The 21,216-nt window shown below is 38.3% G+C and overlaps 2 protein-coding genes across 8 annotated transcripts in view; one reads left to right on the plus strand and one right to left on the minus strand.

Annotated features, from left to right (window-relative positions):
- Positions 1–12,695, plus strand: part of NT5C3A (5'-nucleotidase, cytosolic IIIA) — a 28,312-nt gene extending 15,617 nt beyond the window's left edge. For 5 of the 6 annotated variants that reach the window (XM_085303756.1, XM_085303792.1, XM_085303765.1 and 2 more), the window contains 8 exons: positions 7,036–7,134; positions 7,571–7,640; positions 8,324–8,370; positions 8,781–8,866; positions 9,115–9,204; positions 10,505–10,667; positions 11,125–11,325; positions 12,068–12,695. In XM_085303756.1, the coding sequence (XP_085159882.1) occupies positions 7,036–7,134; positions 7,571–7,640; positions 8,324–8,370; positions 8,781–8,866; positions 9,115–9,204; positions 10,505–10,667; positions 11,125–11,325; positions 12,068–12,169 (858 nt within the window). In that variant the 3' untranslated portion in view covers positions 12,170–12,695. Of the gene's footprint in view, positions 1–2,625; positions 2,677–7,035; positions 7,135–7,570; positions 7,641–8,323; positions 8,371–8,780; positions 8,867–9,114; positions 9,205–10,504; positions 10,668–11,124; positions 11,326–12,067 lie in introns of all 6 variants that reach the window. The other variant, XM_085303774.1, reaches the window with a different exon arrangement.
- A 6,641-nt stretch (positions 12,696–19,336) lies between these two features.
- FKBP9 (FKBP prolyl isomerase 9) overlaps positions 19,337–21,216 on the minus strand; it is a 33,734-nt gene continuing 31,854 nt past the window's right edge. For both annotated transcript variants that reach the window (XM_085303904.1, XM_085303885.1), the window contains exon 10: positions 19,337–20,984. In XM_085303904.1, the coding sequence (XP_085160030.1) occupies positions 20,802–20,984 (183 nt within the window). In that variant the 3' untranslated portion in view covers positions 19,337–20,801. The remainder of the gene's footprint in view (positions 20,985–21,216) is intronic.

The raw sequence follows: 21,216 nt of genomic DNA on the forward strand, positions 1-21,216 counted from the left end.
AAGATGCCTGTTCTGAGCTCAGGTTCTGCTAGCAGAGTGCACAGTCAATAGCACAGTTCTGACTAGCTGCACGTAATGGGGTGATCGATGTGATTACACTCAAGTCTAGTAGCTTTTGATGTCCCTGTCCAAAAGATCTGTTAACAGCTGGGACTGCTGAGAGAAACCTCTCTTGCACTTATGGATTAAAAATTAAATTTATATCTGAATTAAAGTCAATAAACTTAAAGCTTTACGAGAGCATATATATGTATATAGCTAGAAGAAGAGATACACTCCCATCCTGTGAATTTTGTTACGGCCTCAGAGTGGCTTTTTGCAGCTCATATACTGCAGAGAGCGTAAGTTACATTATGCTTGCAGGCTTTTTAAAAGTTTTCCATTGAACTTTATTTTACAGACCAAGCAGATCTAAATAATGCACTGTGATAACACTAAAAGAATAAAGGAAATAGAAAAGAAGATATAAGTCAAGCAACGTGCCTTTTTCGTTATAATTTCACCAAAACTGTTGCTTTCTGTCACCAGGAACACTGACATMCAATTTTCTTTAGCTTGCCACAGTATCAGATTTCATAGCTATCACTGATGCCATGCCCTACCTTTTTTGGTACAGTTCATAAGTGAGTATATATGATAGCTTGTCTCAAACCTTGGCATCAGGCATTTGCAGTCCCCAGAATAAATGTAGTTTCTTCTTGGCTTTTACCATTTTACATGGAACTTGTCACCACAAAACAGGAAATAAAATTTACAAATAACTGAATCCTATCCATTTTATCATTTTGACTTGAATTTTACTTTCCAGAAATTGCATTAATAGTTCCCTGTCCTTGCCACGCCACCCTAATGTGTCTCTACATCAAAAGTTCTTAATAGGTTTGGAACCTAGTTAATCTCAGGCAGGCTTACCAAAAAATTTTAAAGAAAAAAATCATGTGATAATTGAAATTCTTAGACTGTCAGTATTTTCCCCCTCCCCCTCGTAATTCCTAGGCTGTGTATCTAGATGTGATTTTTGAAATAAGCCGTATCTCCATGTGGTTAAGATGGCAGGTCATTTATCTTGTCCTTCTCTACTTAAAATTACAGTTAGTGAAAAACAACAACAAGGCCTCACAGTCCTCCTTCACCTGAACTTTCTTTTTATTAGTCGGTGGTCTAATAGTCATTTATTTATTTTTTTTAAATCACAGGGACTCTCTATGTTGCTCCACTGGGTGGGGGAAGCAGCTCCTTTAGCACTCAATAGATCAAAAAGTTYGTTATAATCTTAATTCCAGAATAAGAAATTACTGTTTGTGTGTACAAGGTGTTATTAATTCCCTARGATACCTGAATGGAAATACTCTTTTAGAATTCTCTTAGATACCTGCCTTTTACTGTAGTGATCATYATGAACTCTTTGTTTATTAATCTGGCCAACAAAGCCATACACTGCTGCTAGAAAGTGACTAGTTTTGTGACTTTCAGCAGCTGTATACTTTTCCTGGCTAAGTTTAGCTAAGGTTTTAAAACAACAATAATTAARTAACCTTAGAAAGTTACTTAATACTAGAAGATCTCTGTGGGAATATTTTCTACTTTTGAGTTACAAAATCAATACATAATTCACTTAACTTGAAGGTCAGTCACAAAAGACACTTGAAATTGTTAAATTAAGGAGGAGGGGAAAGAATGGCCCAAACCCCCCAAAATGGTACTTTAAAATGACAGTGTCGTGCTCTGAGGATTTCCCACATTTTTTATAATTTGGATATAAAATGCACACAACTAGTAATACTTTGAAATAAATTGAATCATTTCACCTATAACCCAGACCTAACAATTCTGAGGAATTTGTACAAGGGTCTAAATTCTAACTAGCTCTTATCTTTACATACAGTGCCAAACAGGATCAGATATGTAAAAATAAATATTCCTAAATGTAAACATGTCAGAAATAAAACACAATCACTCTTATAATAGTAACAAATAAAGAATAACTAAGTGTTTTAATCTCAAARAGTAGCAAAATGATGTGGGGAACAAAACATGTTTTACATCCCCTCAATCAACTCCAAGATTCCCTATAAAATACACATAAAATATAATTTTAATGTATACACTATATCCATATATGTCATTTCTCTATCTCTGAAAGTAATCCTATAAAATTTAACAGTCTTTGGAAATGAGCATCAGATTTTAGTTTTCCAGAATTTTTAAAACAAATTAAGAAAGATTCAGTGGTAAGATGCCACATTATATGCCTTGTTTCTATTTTTACCTTTTTAGAAACACTGGTAATTTCACAGGGCTTTCCATTAAACTGACTGTTGATGACAGGAACTTTAGTGGGACCATGCTGTGGCTCTTAAGGTGTTTTGTTTTGTTCCCTTCCCTGCCCCCCACAAACTGTATATAAGCAGCACCCAAATAAAACATGAAAGCAGCCTTGTTCACACTCTTGTGATTCAATTGTACACAGGAGACTGTTTTAAAACTTGAAATTCAAAATAGTCTTTATATTAAGTACTTTTCCTCTTTATTTAATGCAGTTCCATAGATGCATGTCTCACGTACTGAATAGACTTTGTTTTCAGAATTATCCTTGTTGTAAATGACACATTCTGTGGTTTGTAGGACTGGGGGATTTCCAAACCTGCGTGAACCCATTACAGTTCATTCATCAAGGTATGATTATAACATTGTGAACTACAAAAGAATTTCCTACATCCTTAGTCCAGTCACTTCCTATCACAAACAACCCTATCTTTTTATCCTTTTCATAAATCAATCAAGTGCAACCTGAAAAATATTTTTCTCTCACCTTTGCCCTCCTTGCTTCTCTTTAAAGGCTCCTTTAAAAACCTGAGAGACTAAAAACCAGAATATGTTTGTGGCACAACCTGAATGTGTATGTCAACCACAAATGACCTTTGGGAGTTTTAATTTGTTAACATCTATTTCAAAAAGATACCTATCTCAATGAGCTATTTCAGTAACATGCAGCTGTCCTTGATAAAGCAAAACGCTTCTCAGACCTTTATATAATGACAGAATAAACAAAGGCACTTAAGTGTTTGCTTGATGTACCTGCAGATGTCACAAAGAAGCACAAATTCATTTTTCGGTGCTCATATAACTTTAGTCCTGTGTGTAGAAGCCCCTTACTCCTAAAAGCTTTATCTTTGCTAGGTGCTATGGGGTTTTTTGTCGGCTGTGTCTCCAATTGTGTTCTTCCAGTTAGCTGGTACCCCCCAAATTTGGGGGCCTTTTGTACATACAGATTTGACTCCTAAAGCTTTCCTGAACAATTAATAGAAACACAGAGCTTATCAGATTAACTGCATTATTCTTATTAGCATTATTTCAGTCTTCCTTGTTCTTTCATCTGTCTTATCAGTTCTTTTCAACTTTAATCTTCTTGTTTTTTTTTTTTTCCAACTATGAAGAATGGCAATTATGCAGCAAAAAACAACAGCTGGACTAGGCAGAAGTGTAAGACATTGGGAAAGACAGTTTGCCAGAAAACTGGGGATTGCTTATAGTGATTGCTAGAGGCGACACTGTTTCGTGTACTTGTAATAATGATAAAACCTAAATAAAATAATTAGTACATGACGTTCAGTTGTAAATATAAATACAAGGAAATAGAGATGGTGACACTACCTATTCTGACTAATCATATTTGTCTGAGGCTTTATCACATGCTATATTCTTGAGGAAGACTTCTTTTTGCTGCTGAAGATTTTTTTTTCTCAATATTAGAATTCTCACTCTTACCTCACTTCAATCTTTGTGTGAAAATGAATSCTTATTAGGAATAAATTAACCAGCAGAACTGATCTTTAGTAGGAATACAGTATGTCAGTTTACAAACTCAAAGCAGGAAGCTTTTATCACACTCAGTCTTAAGCAATGTCTCGTTTAAAATTACCTACTGACGTGTTTGCTAAGGGTGTTCTTCCTCAAGTTGTCTCAAAAACCTCCAGAAGTCTGATGTAAAGCAGTAGCAAGCTATTCAACTGTCCTCATAGAATCTCCCCTCTGATCTCTCCGTTSCCAACAGCTGTTCTGTTTGAGTCAGTTATATTTATGAAGTCTGTTGCTTAGTACCTAAGTAAACCAAATGATGTTTGAACTACTTACAAAAGGAGACATTCAGACTTCCCTTTGTTTAATCGCTGCATTCTGTGTCTGAAAATATATAAACAGTTTACCTCCTCAAAGCCAAAGGAATTAGATTAGTCAATTTACAGTGAAAAAAAATCACAAAATGGAGTCAAACTGCTTTATCTTTCAATATAGAGAAACAGTGCTGTATAGCTACCAAAGAGCTGTTATCTGTCTATTTCAGTTTTGTCTACCAACACTGTATAAAATGCAGGAGAAATACTGTAAAACACCTTGGAAAGAGTTGCAGCTCTTTCATGCAGCTAGATCACTTGATATAATTCTTCTGGTATTTGTGAATTTATGTTTATAAATGCTTTGCAGATGTAGTTCTCAAAAGATGAGGGAATTCCTTAATGGGCATTTTCATGAAGGTTTTGTTATGAAAAGTAGCTGTTTCAGAGATTCCAGACCTGGTATGTAGCTAGCATCTGGAAGACAGTCCAAGTATACGTTTTCTGAATTTGCTCTACTAATGCAAGTAACAAGGAACTGCAACTACTTAGAAAACAACTACATCAGTTTAGAAGGTATCACTTTTACAAAAAAATGTCTTACCAAAGTATTTGTAAGCATTAGAAGATAATATGGAGATGAGTAAGTACCAGGGATTCATTAAGAATAACTCCTGTGAAACAAATCTGGTTTCTTTATTTATCAGGCTTTTAAAGCAAAGTAGTAAATATCATATCATGACCTTAGAATTTTTGGCAAGCTATTGCAGTATAGCTGGAACTTTTTAGATGGGTGGAAAATACAGAAAAGTATCAAAGGTTCATGATTAGGCTTTCAGAAGGATCTCTCCTGTCTATTCTCATTAGCTTCTTTAACAACACCAGCCAGAAAGTGGCCATGAGTATACTGGAGGATTAGAATTATTTGTTATATTTGACAAATAGGAGCAGTGGTCTGGAAGAGCAGATATTCTAGTGAGACTAAGTGCAGAATTTAACACTTTTTGCAACTAATTATTTCTACCCAACAGTAATTTGAGAAGAATATTTGCAAATTAACAACTGAATTTGAATCAATATCACCATACTATTGCTAAGAAAGAAAATGTATTCAAATATATATGCAAAAATACTATCTGAAAGACCTGGCCAAGTTTAGCCTTTCAGTTGGAGCCTTTTCAGTGCTGAGCAGTGCAGAAAGGTTATATACAGTTACGGATCCTGTGTTTCATGAACAGTGTGAATCAAATGGAAGGGCCAGGATAACATGAAAAATGATCAGAGTTTTAGAAAAATGCACTATGTAGAAGAGAATTGAAGCAGTTGAGCGAATCTTTAGATGAGCGAAAAGGAAAACCATCCAAGGGAACATATATGAAGGAGCATATACTTTTCTCCATATATGCTTTGGTTAAATAAGCTGCAATTGCAAAAAGAAAAGGTTAAGTTTAAGAAGGGGAAAGGGGGCAGGTTAGCAAATTAACAAATTTTTCTGGACACAAAGATAATTGAGTACTGAAATACGCATTTCTGACTTTCCACAGCAAGGTGAGTGGAGGTTTTGAAGAGTAGGTTAGACAAGCCTCTGTTGAGAATGAAGAAGCTGTAGTAGTTTTTATCTGAGGACAAAGAATGGATTAGAGAAGATGCTTGAAGATCTCCCCTCAGTGCTTTTTCCCTGACGTCAGTGTCTTTTCCATTACAAATGCATGTATCTAGAGGACTGCTTTTAAGAGACTAAATTTGGAAGTTTTTTTTTAAATGACAACCTAATTGCAATTCAACTAATTTATTACTAATAAAAAATAGGTGTAGTGGCATCAAGAGCAGAAAGAAAGAATAGTGTTGTATGACCTAGTAACTAATTGGTCACAAAAACTGTGGTAGTTCCAGAAATGTGTTTGGAAATAGAAGGATTTGGAGTTTGGTSGTGGTGGTGTTTTTTTACTGTTTTCTTAAAAAAAAAAGAATTGCTGCAGCAAAAATTACATACCAGGTATAAGAAAAGGAAAGCTGAGTGATAGAGCACAGAAAATGCAATGCCTAGCGTTTCTTCATCTCGTAAGTTCTATATGCAGATAATAAAATTTACTATTTGTAAATGGCATGTAAGCAGCTTAAGTACGTCCAAAGACTTTGCTTTAGGAACAGTCCATCCAGGGTATAAAGGAAGGAAATATATACTATATTTGGAAATTTCTGTCAGTATATGTTCCCTTTAGGACTTACGCAAGGTTGAAGAGAAACTTTTAGATTAAGCAAAGCTTCCTTTTTTTATATGTATATAACCCCAAATTTAGCATATATCTTGATGGTCAGGAAATATTCTTCATTCAGGAGGAATATTTGCTGTGATAGCATATGTTACTTGGGAAGTTTGTAGCAAAATAGGTAATTCGAAGCAGTTGATGGACTGGCAGGGGAGCAGTGCAACCTGTTGTCAACAGACACTGTGCGGTATTCCCAACAAAACAACAGGGCTCTAAAACCAGCCTTTCTTCTTTATCTATGTTGAGACTTTGAGTGCTTGTTATACACAGAACTAGTTTTAAGGTGCACCATTTCCCAATGACTTATTTCAACTACAGGGTGACCCCGGATGTCCCATTTCTCTAAATTTCCCTTATTTCCCACAGATACGATTATCTTTTCTTTGAGTGTCAACTTATTGAGGAACTTGATATTAGAGAAGAGAATGAAAACATATGGAAAGCAAACAAAAGTGTATGCGCTCATGATTTAGGGCATCCAGAGGTCTCTATTTCTTCTCAGTCTTAACTTTTCTTCCTGTCCTGATTTAAAAACCTAAGCGCGTCTTGATGTCATATGAAACTGTTCCTATATGCAGAGTTCCAGTCCGATGGATAGTAGGTATTACCTAGTACGTTTTCTCTGTAAATATGTCTTTGTTCCTACTCCATAGATGCCAGAATTTCAGAAGAAAACTGTCCATATCAAGGACCCAGGAAGAGTAGAAGAGATTATTTGTGGCCTCATCAAAGGTGGAGCTGCCAAACTTCAGGTAAAAATAATAGAAGGAATAACTAGATCAGAATGAAAGCAATCATAGGACTTGAGCTATAGGCCAGCAAGTTTAAGAATATATATAACAGAAGTGAGCCTTCAGGTAACCTCCAAAATTTGTATCTGCCAACTTTCTTAGTAACCCTTGTTGATTCAAGGGTAATTCAGCCAGTCTGTAATTAAGTAAATGATATAAGATTTGTAACTTCAGGAAATACTCTGACTAAAGGAACTAAAAAACCAGTTTTCTTAAGCAAGTGTTATTCTGAGGGAACATTCTGGCTTACATTACAATAGTTCAGTAAACTAGGRAGATATCTGTAATGGATTTGCTATTCAGTTGCAGTTATTGTTGATCATTCAGAATTTCTAGCCATTCTTTATTTTGTCCCTTCATGTTGTAAGACAGTTTTGCTTTTCCTTTTCTTAAATAGATTATTACAGACTTTGATATGACATTAAGTAGATTTTCCTACAATGGAAAAAGATGTCCAACTTGCCATAGTGAGTACTTTTTTTTGAATATGAATTGTTTTGTTCAATCCTTCAATTTTTCACAGATTTTAATTTTCTATCCCACTTATCCCCCAATATATGAGATATGATACTGACTTGTTAGCTAAACCTTACATCCTAATGAAGATGATTTAGAGTGAGTTTCTATATGTAATTTTATGTATATATAAATTACAGTCTGTGTGAATTAAATTCAGATAAGTTGTCATATACAATTACAAACTAAGTTTTGAACTGTAAGATGTGGGTAGTTCTATATGGTTGACATTTTTTTCTTAAGAGGCCTTAATAGTCCTGACACTAAGATAGTAACCTTTTTGGAATTTCTTGACACTTCTCCTTTGTTTTAAAAGCCACAAGATAAAAAGTACCAATTTACTGATGAAGTGGAAGACATAAAATACATAGGATGCCTGATGATGATTTCAGAAACAGTTAAATCTCAAGAAATAGAGTAAGAGGCTAGTGATTAACTTTTTAACCTTTTGATTCAGAGGTGAGCGGAAAGATMGTAATATACCATAAAGCATGCCTTTCAGTTCTTGCTGGTAAGACAAGTTCTGAAGAAACATAGTAGTATATCAAACATTCTCTTCTATGCTATTTACAATGTTGTACAGAAAAAGGAGAAAGAAATAAAATGTCTTGTCTAAAACTTTTTTCTCCTACAGACATCATTGATAACTCGAAGCTCATCACAGAGGAATGTCGGAAAAAGGTAAACAAAAGACATACTAACTATTAGTTCCTCCTACAGACAACTATTTTTATTCTGTCAACACAAAATAGAGACTTACACAGCACTATGAGACTAAGGATTCTCTCGAATCCCTACTGCTCTGAGAGCTTCCTCACTGACTGCAAGAGAGTCAGAATTTCATCTGATCACTAATATAATAGAACAGAAATACTCTTTTTCTTCACAGTAGCATACAATTTAGTTTAACAAGGTCCACTTTCTTCTTCTTTGGTATATCCACACGCTAATTATTTTTGTCTGTCCAAAGGGTATTTCAGATTCCATTGTACCTAAATAAACCAGAATGAAGGAAGTTATTTTGATTAGCTAGGTCAAATGCCAAGTGTTATTTTATAAAAATACATTAAACATCTTTTTTCTTTCTTCAGCTATTACAGCTGAAAGAAACATACTATGCTATTGAAATTGACCCTGCTCTCACTATTGAAGAAAAGTATCCATATATGGTGGAATGGTAAGAGGCATCTCCCATCTTAAAATTGTACTAATATCAGATTTAATACTAGGTCTCTAAAAGCACATGAATGGCTTTGATTAGCCTTTTGCTAATGCGTTAACTGAATTAATCTGAGCGTTGCTTAGTGACTGGTTTTGGTTTGCTGTTAACTTGAATGAATAGGAGTTACTATATAGGATGCTTTTGGTCATGAGATACAATGGTGTGTCTTTATCTGTAGGTCAAGCTTCTTGTTTGTATTCTAGGTACAATAAATCTCATGCACTGCTCATTGAACAAGGCTTACAGAAGGATAAATTTGCAGAAATTGTGAGGGAATCTGATGTTATGCTGAAGTAAGTTCCTTTTGATTTGAATAGTACTGGTTTGAAGCATTTTTCATAGATTCTTGCTGTATGTTTTTCAGTTAAAAACAAAAAAAAMCCTTGAACTGTGGTGCCATATTCTTAGAAGGTAGTGAGTTCTTCATGTCCCCCTTTACTGATATTTCACAGCTAAAAGCCTATGATGATTACATTGTATAACCTAGAGTACAGGGTTTTTGTTGCATTAAAAAAAAAAACATATTTTGAGTGCTATCTCTACAAACTTAATTTCTGCAGACTTTCACCTTCTCAAAATTGCACTGGTGACCCCCCCACACACACCCCCCCCCTTTTTTTTTTTTTTTAAGAGGAGGAATGTAGAGTTGAACTTTGTGTCCTTGAAAAACATTCCCTATTTTAGTTTGATCTGAGATAAAAATGCAATGACTTGAAGAGCATGTGTTTTATTGCAGTAGTGACTATTGTTCTTCTTTTATGCCTAAAGGCAAGTTTAAAAGCCAGCAAAATCCTTGCTTTAAATGTACTGTGACTTCTGTCTCTTTAGAAGTTCTCTAAAATAATCAACTGTAAATTTGGAAGTACTGATACTAAATGTTAAATTTTAATTTGCAGAAGTATTTATAATACTCATTAAGTTCTCTCTTGAAAAATAGTCACTATCTCTGGCTATTTGAAAGCCTAAGTCTRTTTGGGTTAAATCTTCATTCATGGGCTAAGATTCCAACAAGAATTTTATTCAGGGGGGAGGAGCRGAACAGCTCTAAAAATTCTACCCTTCAGTGTCTGTGTAGCAAAAGTGCACCTCATTCGTTGAGGTGGTAGTTAGCTACTGGAATACTATGTATTAGTTGTGATTTAGGTACTGAAAACAAAAGCTTTTAAGAACAGTGTTTTCAGAATTTAATAAAAAAAGATACTTTGTTTTACAAGAAGAGCCTGTAAAAAATCAAATATTTGCACTAGGAAGGTTGAAAGGAAAAGCTTGAAAGTACCTAGGAAGAGTTCTGCTAGTYTGGGTAGGGGGAAGTGTTTTTCGATTTGAAGTCTTTAAAACACAATCAGATGTTTTGGGGAAAAAATGCTATAGACCAAAACAAACTGCTTAGCACAGGACTTTCTTGCTAAAACAATGTGCCTTGTGTTAGGCTGATGGTTTTGCTAACCTGAAAAGGTGAGGCAAGGCAAATATAGTAAAAGGCCTAGGGAAAGTTCATTTTCTATTCCAAATAAGAGAGTCTTTGAAAAACTCTGACTTCTCTTGACTTTTATTTATTTGAGATTTGACTTATATTTGCATCCTGTGTTGCAGAGAAGGATATGAGAACTTCTTTGATAAGCTCAATGAACATAATATTCCTGTGTTCATATTTTCTGCTGGGATTGGAGACATTCTTGAGGAAGTTATCCATCAGGCTGGAGTCTACCATTCTAATGTCAAAGTTGTTTCCAATTTCATGGATTTTGATGAAAACGTATGTATGAAATAACACATTCTTATAAAAAATAATCATTGAAGGATTTAGCATCTATTTATATGTAGTACAAATGAACACTTTAATGCAACAGATTTAGCCAGCTGCCTGTTATTTAGAAGATCAGAACTGTATTGTCAGCCACTCTCCAAGGCAGAAAGCAAGCATAAGATAAGAGTTCAAACACTGTTAGCACASTGCAGCTAACATGCTGTTCGTTTCCTTTAACGAGAACCTTACAGTCAGGCCCAGTACAGATCTATTCCTCCAAGCGAGAAAGCTCACTGCCTGTCTTGGGTCTTAGGAATGCTACTACAGTCCTTCTGTCATTTAACAGTAATATATCTGTTCATAATTAMAGTTGTTCATCAACATTACTTTTAGAGCAATATTTTCTATTTCTTTCTAGACTATCTGTTGATAGAATACCAGAAATAACTTAAGTGTTTTTTAATAGGGAATATTAAAAGGATTTAAAGGAGAATTGATTCATGTTTACAACAAACATGATGGTGCCTTGAAGAATACAGAGTACTTCAAACAGCTAAAAGACAACAGTAATATCATACTGCTGGGGGATTCCCAAGGAGACTTGAGTATGGCAGATGGAGTAGCAAATGTTGAACATATTCTTAAGATTGGCTATCTCAATGATAAAGTAAGTGGCCTTATCTCRTAAACTTTGAATGAAATATTGTTAAATAGCAATAGATTCATTATAGAAAGTATCAAATATCAAACCAAGTGTCATTGTCATGAGATCTCAAGTATTTTTCATGGATATCTTGCCTGTTTTTTTTTTCTGACCCATAAGTTATGAAAAAGCAAAGCAATTTACATTTGTGTTTTGTACTGAAAGTCTTCTGAAAAGATATTTTATTGGGCATTAGAATTCAGAAACTGGAGAAACTAGTTCTCTGAAATTCCTACAGTTGTGCTTTGTTTTGTTTTTGTTTTTTGTCCCTTCCTTTTTTCAATACTGGATTGGTAACTGAGCAAAACTATAGTCTTCCAAATAGCAAGCTTAGGCTGCATCTCCTGTTTTGGAGGAGACAGAACTGATTGTTAAAGTGTAATGCCCATCCATTTGCACTCAAGAGAAAACTCTTCTCCRTTTTCTGTTTCTGTGTGCCTTTCAGAAACCTGAGAAAGTAGTTTCTCTTTCAGTATCCTTTTATGTGAAATCCTGGGATAAACATTAGGCGTTATACCCTGGAATGTGCACRCAGTTAATGTCAAGTTAGTCCTACTCTCTCTCACCCTGTGGAATTCTCTCATAGAAGGGATATATGGCTCATTCTCTGATTTTTGATGGGAATACAGGGTAAAATATTAATGAAAAAAAACTGTTAATATTCTAAAACTAAGGGGTCCTCTCTCTTTATCCTTTCTGCAATCAGGTAGATGAGCTTTTGGAAAAATATATGGACTCTTATGATATTGTCTTGGTGAAAGATGAATCTTTAGAAGTCGCCAACTCCATCCTACAGAAAATCCTGTAAATTGCAGTCTCAAGTCACTCCATTCCTTCCAGAAGGCAACTGGACAGAAGAGCACATTTGTGCCATCTTAGATGTGTTTATTACTCATTTACAGAATTGTTCAATTTAAAACTCATAACATCATTTCAGTATTTTGAAGTATATATGGTACCAATTGTCAGCTAGAAGCTCCTTTTACTGTTATGCTGTTCTTTGTCTCACACTCCATTATAATAACTAGATTTAAATTGGATTTATAGATGTGATAAACTGCTGTTGATGGAATACTATGGTTCACTCTCTTAATCAGGCATTCAGAGGAGCATTTTAGAAGATGTGGCTATTTTGTAAAATCGAAGGTGTAAACATTCTGTGAATAAGCAATGTACGCAGGTTTGTGTTGCCTTTTTACATTACTGAGTTGTCTTTCAAAGAGAAGACTTCAATCTCAGCTGCACTTTGAAGGATCTTACTAATATGCTACAGATGTTCACATAAGTTTTTCATACATATATTTTTCTTCAGTAAAAATGCTTTGTTCACCCAATTCAGGCAAAGTGTTTGCTATTAATAGACTTTTGTTGAGAAGTTTGATCATTACAGAATATTTTCTATCCCTACTGTTTGTTTATCCTCTGGGGAACTGGGGAAGAAATCATGCTGTTTTAAGTCAGTATATTTGACTTAAAGAAACAACAGATAGTTTAAAAGTGTTAGTATACACAACCATAATTTTAGCCTCTTCTCAGAGCTCATAGTTAATGCTATCCACTTCTATCCTGTTGTTTCACATCCAAGCTAGAATAGTGCATGTAAAGTAATTTTTCTGAATTCTCAGTGAGCTGCTCTAGGCACAAGCTCAGAGGAAGCTAAATCTTAATCATGGTTCTTAAAAGCTGAGTAAACCCCACGCCTCAGAAGCAATTAAAGAGCACCCTTCTAGACTTAGGCTGGCTGTCACATTCCCACTGTCCACAAATTAGAAACACAAGAACTGATACAGCCTCACTATGCCAGTCCTCACTATTGAACACCCATAGAGTCCATAGAGTCATAATAGTATTTCCCCTGCTACTGAACATGTTGCAGTACCTCTCAGCAGCATGTACAGCTGACACAGTTTAACTTGTCTTGCACACACCAGAGCTTCCACAGCTGCTGCTATGTTAAAGACTGTGGCAAGACACTACTACCAAGAGGTCTCAGGTATTCATTCATTACACAGAATCACAGAATGGTTGAGGTTGGAAGGGACCTCTGGAGATCATCTAGCCCAACCCCTCGCTCAGGCAGGGTCACCTAGAGCATGTCAGACAGGGTTGCATCCAGGCATGTCATTACTCCAACTAATCTATTCATTAATAAAATAGAGGCAATCATATATTTCCCTCATGTGCAACATAGTCATTGTCCCCTCTTTGTTTTCTTTTATGCCTAGCAGGAACTGTGTCATCTTCTGTTCCCTGAGGAACTGTAATGAAAATCTAGGAGAATCTACATGCTCTCCAAGTGGAGAAGTTACGCAGATCTCAAAAAAAAAAAAAAAAAAAAAGGCTTCTTTCCTGTCCAGTATCTAAAAGCCACACATGTAGCACCAACTTTTTATTAGTTCACATCAGCAAACTTTTATCATCTGTTGCCATGCCTGCTGGGACTTTTTCAAGACAGCAAGATGTTTTAGTTTCTTTACCCTATCCCTGCAACAAAAATGAGTGCATTGACATCCTCTACAGAAAACTGCAGTGAAGACATACATACCTATATTTAAAATAGGTGGCAGAGCCTTGGCACACCTCTGAAGCAGTCCAAGCACCCCTTGTGATCACATTGCATATCACATGGCAACAGGGAACTGCTGAGCCCGAGATGTGTTACAAATTCCTCCCGTACTACCTACAACAACGTGATTCCCTGCTCCTGACATTGCAGCAGTTGGATCACTAACAGCAGGTGGCTTTTAAGGCTCCTATCAACCATAAAGCCATTTAAACCTTAAGGTGATGGAGGACAGTCTCAGGTCTTGGCCTCTCTCCTTTTGAGAGTCGTGAATCGTGGCACCAGACCAGGAGAACTGAGAGCGCCCCAGTGGTGCCAGGAATGCAGGGAGACGGGAGCGGCAGCCCTGGCCAGCTGCAGGGGGCCAGGGCAGCTGCAGGAGGTGGAAGCAGCACAGGAAGGGGTGGCACCTCRCCTTGGCGCAGCCCGGCCAGAGCAGCACGTTTCTCACCACACCAAGTGAGCTCTTGCCCCCCTTCCTTCTGCCCAGACGTGCCAGAGAGCCAGCCCACGGCCTCCCTGCCAGGCTGGGCACTGCTACGCGACCCTTCCCCGTGGCCAGGATCGTAGGGGATGGCACCACAGTCACACTGCACGACTTCAGGGAGCGAGAGGAGCCTCTGGTGCTGTCTGGTACCGAAGCCAGGTACTGGTTCCTGCAGTGCAGGCCAGACAGGTAGGGCGACGCCGCACGTGTATGAGCGAGTCCCCACAGGGCTCGGATGTGAGCAGCCTGCTCAGCCCCACAGTCTGCACGGCCTCGGGCAGGCCTGCGCTCTTTGGGGAGGCTGCAGCATTTGCGGGGGAGGGCAGCAGCCACACAGGTGGTCTAACGTTTTCATTTCAAGAACTGAGAGAATTGGCACTAACTGAGCTAATATGTCAGGGGTTTGGGCAGTTTTTTTTTTTTTTTTTTGGGGGGGGGGTGTTTTTTAACTAAGACATTATGCAGGATCCTTTGTAATAGCTGTCAAATAAAGGTCAGCAGACAAAGGCCTGAAAAACTCCCGGGTGTTTGGATGAACTGCTTCATCATCATCATCCAACCTCCACCTGCCAGGGGCTAATTACCAGGAATTACTCCCAAAGTTTACACTGCAACAAGTTTTCCCATTGACAGGCAGGCTACCTTTGGAATCCCGATAAGAGAATTTGGAGTATGTAAAAGGCAACCGATAGCCACAGCTTGCAGCACGAGACGTGTCAGCAGCGCACGCTGGCGCAAGATCATCCTGGCTTCAAGCACAGGGGATTTCTCCGGAGAACCAGGCATCAGTTAAAAGGAGGGGGTATTTCTGGTAGCTTTGTGAAGCGTTTCTGTGGGGCAGGACTGTCCTTCGAGTTCTTGCCCAGCTTGTTTCAGAATTTAATGCAAGCTCGTTCATCCTCCCCTCAGATTTCTCCTGAGCCTCACCCAACTCCGCAGGAAGCACACACACCCTCCCTCAGGGTGATGAGGGCTATCACTCAACACAGCCATGATGTAAAAAACAAAACAAACCCCAAAACATGCAAAGCAATAGGCAGTATCTTTAGAAGCAATTATCAAAACAGATACCCAAGTCTGTCTTAATTTGAGTTAGTAAATTAGTATTGAGCCAGCTGGAGACCAGGTAGTACCAGAGTCACCCGATCCTTTCGGGAAACATCTGTTTCCAAAAACAGCTAGGTGAACACTTAAAACTCTTTGCTTTGATAGAGGATTTCAGGCCAGGCAATCACCTCTCAAGCACTGCATAGGCTGGACTGTTCATCTGCTTGGAGGTGACACTGAATTATCACTCACCGGAAGTTCAAACCACGATCACAGTCACTTCAAGAAGAGGATTATTACCCTTCCGTAACTATGCTGGTAGGTAAGAACCCGCAGCGCGCCTTCCTGTTCAACCACGAAGCCCTACCAGGCTCAGACTCCGTGCTACAGGATGCCCAAACGGTGAGACTGCTCTGTCCTTCGGCTGGGACACAGGAACAACAAAGCCACGGAGATGCAACCACCACATTCAACTAAAGGAGCCAACTTCCTGCATAAAGAGTGTTTGCGTGCCAAAAGTTAATTTACTTCTGGGAACACCACATGCATAGCTTTCTGGAAAAAAACAGTTACTTGATAAATCTGAACCAGGAGGTCTATTTAAAAAGATCCGGCATATTACTGGACAGATTACCAATATCCTTTCATCATCTAACAAGCCAGTAGTTCAGAGAAAATGCAAAATGTATTTATAGCTATTCTCCACTTTTTCAAAACAAACAAACAAAAGAAAACAGAACCTATTATCTATTTTTGATCAAATTAACCCATCTTTTTATTCATACTATTTTGGCTACAAGAGTTAATACTGTCAATCACCTCCCCAAAACCATGAACAAGCTGCAGACCAGTTACTCCAAATAAAATTGACACTGCAGTTAGTTACAGTACCATAAAGTACCATATAAACCATCCTTCTCCAGCAAGTCTAACTCTTGTAACTTAAAATTGTCATCCATGTTATGCACCCAGTTTTAGGAAAGAATTATCACTATGCCACTAGAAATATTATTATGCTAATAGTACATTTCAGTTGTGATCAGCTTGGAAAGAAAGGTATCATACACATTTCCCAAACCTTTACATAACAAAAAGTGTATATTTCCAACATTTAAAGCAAGGAATAAGAAGCAGAGTTACATGAATTTGTTACTTAGTTTTTCCTCTACTCACAGTATCTGTTCTCTCTGTAGCACATGTCCAAGGTCAACTATTTAAGACCTTTATCTAGCTAAAAATGTTTCCTCCTGCTGAGTGGGTGTTGCAGCCTCCTCAAATGTCCTTTTGCTGCTGCAGACCTACTAACACTCCTGAACTAAGCAAGACACTTACACCAAGAACTAGCTAGAGATGCTATTTCTTACCTTGAAGAAAGATCTGGAATAAAATTTTTCACAAAGTCAACATTTAAGTAAGTTCAACAACTGCAAAAAAACACAAACTCTCATTTTGGCAAACTTCTTGAATACACTTAAAATGAGCAGTTACACAATATAAAATATCTACGGCAAATTAGAGTAGAAAAATCATGCAGAAAAAACATTTATAAATACCTGGATGTTTGCAGGTAGAGCCCTCTTCCCTTAAACCTTTACAAGCCAGCAGGTAGTTTGCAATCCGGACTGCAGGCAGCTCCTCCTCACCAACAGGCCGCCTAGCAGGAGCCAGCCGGCTGCCTCCGAGCCCTGCTCGCACCTGGCTGCTTCGCTACATAGAGCAGCAGCAGGCTAATTTCTGGAGAGTCTCGAGTTACGGAAAATCACTTGTTTTCATCCAATTATTAATGAYACTAAACCTTAAACAGTTGTGCTATTTTTCTAAATAGGTATTTCAGTTAAGGGGGTATGAAAGTATCTAAATACTTTATGTGGAAAGTGTTTTTAAAAAATTAGAAATATTTATTTCCCTTTTAACTAGACACRGAGGTACAGGGATTTATCACTGCGGTTGTGAGGTGGAGGAACCAGCCCAGGTTCTCCCCTTCGGTACCTGCCCGATTTGACTTCGCAGCCAACCCTASCTCCCCGCAGGACCCGGGTTTCTTGCCTGGCAGGTAGTATGCCTGGCAGGTAGGCTGCACGGCGAAGGCCATCAGCGAGCTCCCGCAGGCCTCCCGGGAAGACCTGAAAATATTTTTTCTTCCCCCTCTCCCGGGGGAAAAGCAGGGCTCGCCGGAGCCCGTCCGCCCCACGGCACAGCAGCGCTGAGGGCCCAGAGAAGGGCCCCAGCTGGAGCACCCTCGCCTGYGAAGAGCCACCGCGCAAAGCCACGGGGAGAGGCCGGCAGCACCAACACAAGCCTTTTCTGGCAAGGAAGAGCCTCCTCCGGTGCCTACTGCTGCCACCAGAAAGCAAAGCAACTCACCAGTTCTATGTGGGCATTTTAAAATTCGGCATTTTATGCAGTTCAGCCTAACACACCCAGCTAGTCCTGGCTTCTGTTGCCAAGTAAATAACTTAAATATGAGCAAGTAAATAACTTAAATAAATACAACTCCTTCTTTGTAGCAAAGAAATATTTTGTAGCAAGTCTTTCTGTTTTATTCTCTGCTTTCCCCCCAAAGCTACACACTCATTTCAGAAAATGCCATCTCCAGGCCCTTTTTTTCTGGGAGGGATGCGGAGGGGGTGGGGGAAAGGAATATGACAGAAACATCCTCAGACAGGAAACCATCATTTAGATAGATCACAAATCACATTTGCTAAGGCCGGGGGAGCAATGGAATGAGAATTTCACTCCTCAGACACACACCGGTCGGAGGCCACAGCAAAGTCTTACCTGTTACATCATTTCCCGCTTGCCCTTCCAAAAAACTCCAACGTAGCAGTTTTCCTGCTTACCCCTTTGCTGCCCTGCCGTGCCTGGCGCAGCAAACGTGGCCCGCAGGACAGCTCTGCCGTTGGGGCTTCCTAGGAACTCATCAGAGCACCTCTGGGGATCCATCAAGCAGAAAGACCTATTCCTGAACATCTCCTCAGCTCAAACAATTTGGATATTCAGCTGATATATTTGTCTTTTTTAGGGTGGACTCGGTGACTACRTATGAGAAGAGAGTGAAGAGTTCCTTCCGCAGTGCGTGTGAGGGCTGCTTCTGGCAGCGCTCAGTCTCACCTTGCTTCCAGCTCCCAAACAGAAAAGTACATACGTTTCAGCTCTGTAAACATGCAGAGGCAATGAACCTGAACTACAGCGACAGGCAAGCAATCAACCTCCACATAAAATGAAGGGGAAAATTTTATACAGTAGTCTTCTGAGAATGCTGCTTTCACGAGCTGCCACTTAGGTAATAAACACCCAGATTCCCTGTGCAATCCACTAACATCCACGGTATTTACTCAGATACGAAAGGCTACCGCTGCCCCCRAAACGGCTCAGCTGCGATTTGTCAGCCTACACTCCTGGCATTTCGCACGCAATTCACGTGACTAGAGCTACAGACAGAGCGCAAACGTGAACCCTCAGCTACGAAGCACGGTGGTTGCTTTCACCAGCCTGGGCAACGAAACGGCGAGATGATTTCACCGTGTGAGGGGCTCRGAGTCCCCAGCCTAGAGAAACGTCACATTCCCAACGGTCACAGCTAATGGAAGAGGAGACAGATAATCTGGGAAACTCTTCCCAAGACCAAAGACTAATTTAYCTTCACCTATGTGAACTACGGAAACAAAGTATTTTATTATGGTTATTATTTTCAATCATTCTGAGTCAGATAGTTTTAGTTTACAGCATTTTTCCTACAGGTTAGTAGCAATAATGAACATACTCAGGATAAGCCTGCATGTGCATGAGAAGACGGCTGCATGAAGGGTGTTTTCTCCTACTCACACTCCCCACTCATCAAAATACCAGGGAAAAAAAACAGTACTAGTTAACAGTAGTAGTTGATCAAAATTTTATGTAACAAAAAGATCAGTTATCCAACATTTATCGGTATCAAACGCAAAAAAAATTTCACTTTTCATTTTCTATAACAACCATATTAAAAATCAATACAAAATGTTTTCACCCAATTGAAATAGCAGTTTGCAAAAAGAGCATCTCAGGGAGCTTACAACCCACATGTACAGATCAAGGAAAGCAAGAAACTAGATACAAAGCATATAATGGAAACACAACTCCCTTCCTACTTGTCTTTGTCAGTGTTGCACTATACTTATTTGTGCTCTTTAAATGTAGTATACTATGGGGGGATCATATAGCTTTCTAGAAAAATATGTTGATTTAGTGTATTTTGTATTAAACAGCTTGCTACATTTATAGATCTAATGAGGGATTGCATTAGTGTTCACATGCTCTACACAGCACTCCCAGGACTAATTTTGTACTGAGGGATACACCGGAACATTTGCAGGCATAAACAGATGGGTCTGCTTCTTGATTTTATCACTGTCTTTTTGCTTGTTCGCTATGCCAAAATGCTGTGCTGCGTAAGAGCTAAGTACTTACTCCTTAGTCTAACAATTCCCAAAATAGGAGACAGAAGCTCGACATAAAATCCATTTTTTCCAGTATTTATGACAATATTTGGACCCCATGATACTAATAAAAAACTATAAAGAAGATTGTAACTACAAAGGTTTGGGAATCACTGCTCTGAACACTGCTTTACTATGCCAACAAGAAGATTCAAAGGTACTAATTAAATATAGTACAGATGGTAGCAAGCTTTTATTTTGTAAAGTAAAAATCCAGCACATACACAGTTACAAATCTAGGTCTATTTAATTTAAATTCACAGCTTATGAAAATTTTCCAATGGCATAGCTATCATTTGCATGTTTTGCTATTTGCAGATCAGAGTTCCTGCTGGTAAATATTCATATGAGTTGGTTCAGTTTCTGGAAAGAGTGTTCTCATCTTCCAAAAGGAACTGGGGTCAATCTCTGACAATTTTTACAGATTATTTTAATGGGGAATACTTTCTGATTTATTCTCCTGCAGAAATATTTTTAAATACTAAAGGTTTTTTAGAACTCTTTTAAGAGCACCCTGTAAGTTTTCTCCTTACCATCCACCCAAGTGACTGTATATTGTTCAATGATGACTTCTGACCTTCAACGCAAACTACATGGTTCATAAAACCACGTTTGGCTGTACACTCTATGAGTTTATAAATCCCATCTTGAGGCACTTAACATGGATTTTTTTTTTCTTTGTAACATACCTAACAATTCCAAATGAAAATCTCTTCCCATTTTAACAGTCTACCCGACATATATGCACGGCCACACGCAGAACATGTACACACACCCCRTCTGCGTGCTAACCTTTTCAGAAACGCTTGCTTCAACCCCTTCCAGGATCTAACAGCCGGTCAGCTCAATAACCTTCCTTTTCTTAGCTTTAGAGTTCATCGTGTTCCTCTTTGGCCTCTTGGTCTTTCAGCTTGAATTCTTTAGCTGTAACTTTACCATCTCCATCCCGGTCCTGATTGGTGAACATATTTTTAACAATCTTCTCAAAATCAAAACCCGGAGCTAGTTTTCCTTTGCCAGAATCGACTTGAGCTTGAATGTACTCTGAAAACTAGGTGGAAAAGGGAAAGGGGAGAAAAACAGCTCACAATGAAGCAGATTTTTAAAACTCATCAGATGTTACAAAACAAGTATTTATTTGCTGTTGATTATTTAGCTTTTTACTGCTTACTATTAAGTGTGCATAAAAATGCCCTGTTACTGTTGTATAAAGCTTTCAACCTAAACTGGACTAATTAGGACAGACACATGAGGTTTAATCATACTATCTGGAGCTCAGAGGA

The sequence above is a fragment of the Rhea americana genome, unplaced genomic scaffold (assembly GCF_003343005.1).
Source record: "Rhea americana isolate MKP2758 unplaced genomic scaffold, rheAme1 scaffold_100, whole genome shotgun sequence".
Taxonomy (NCBI): domain Eukaryota; kingdom Metazoa; phylum Chordata; class Aves; order Rheiformes; family Rheidae; genus Rhea; species Rhea americana.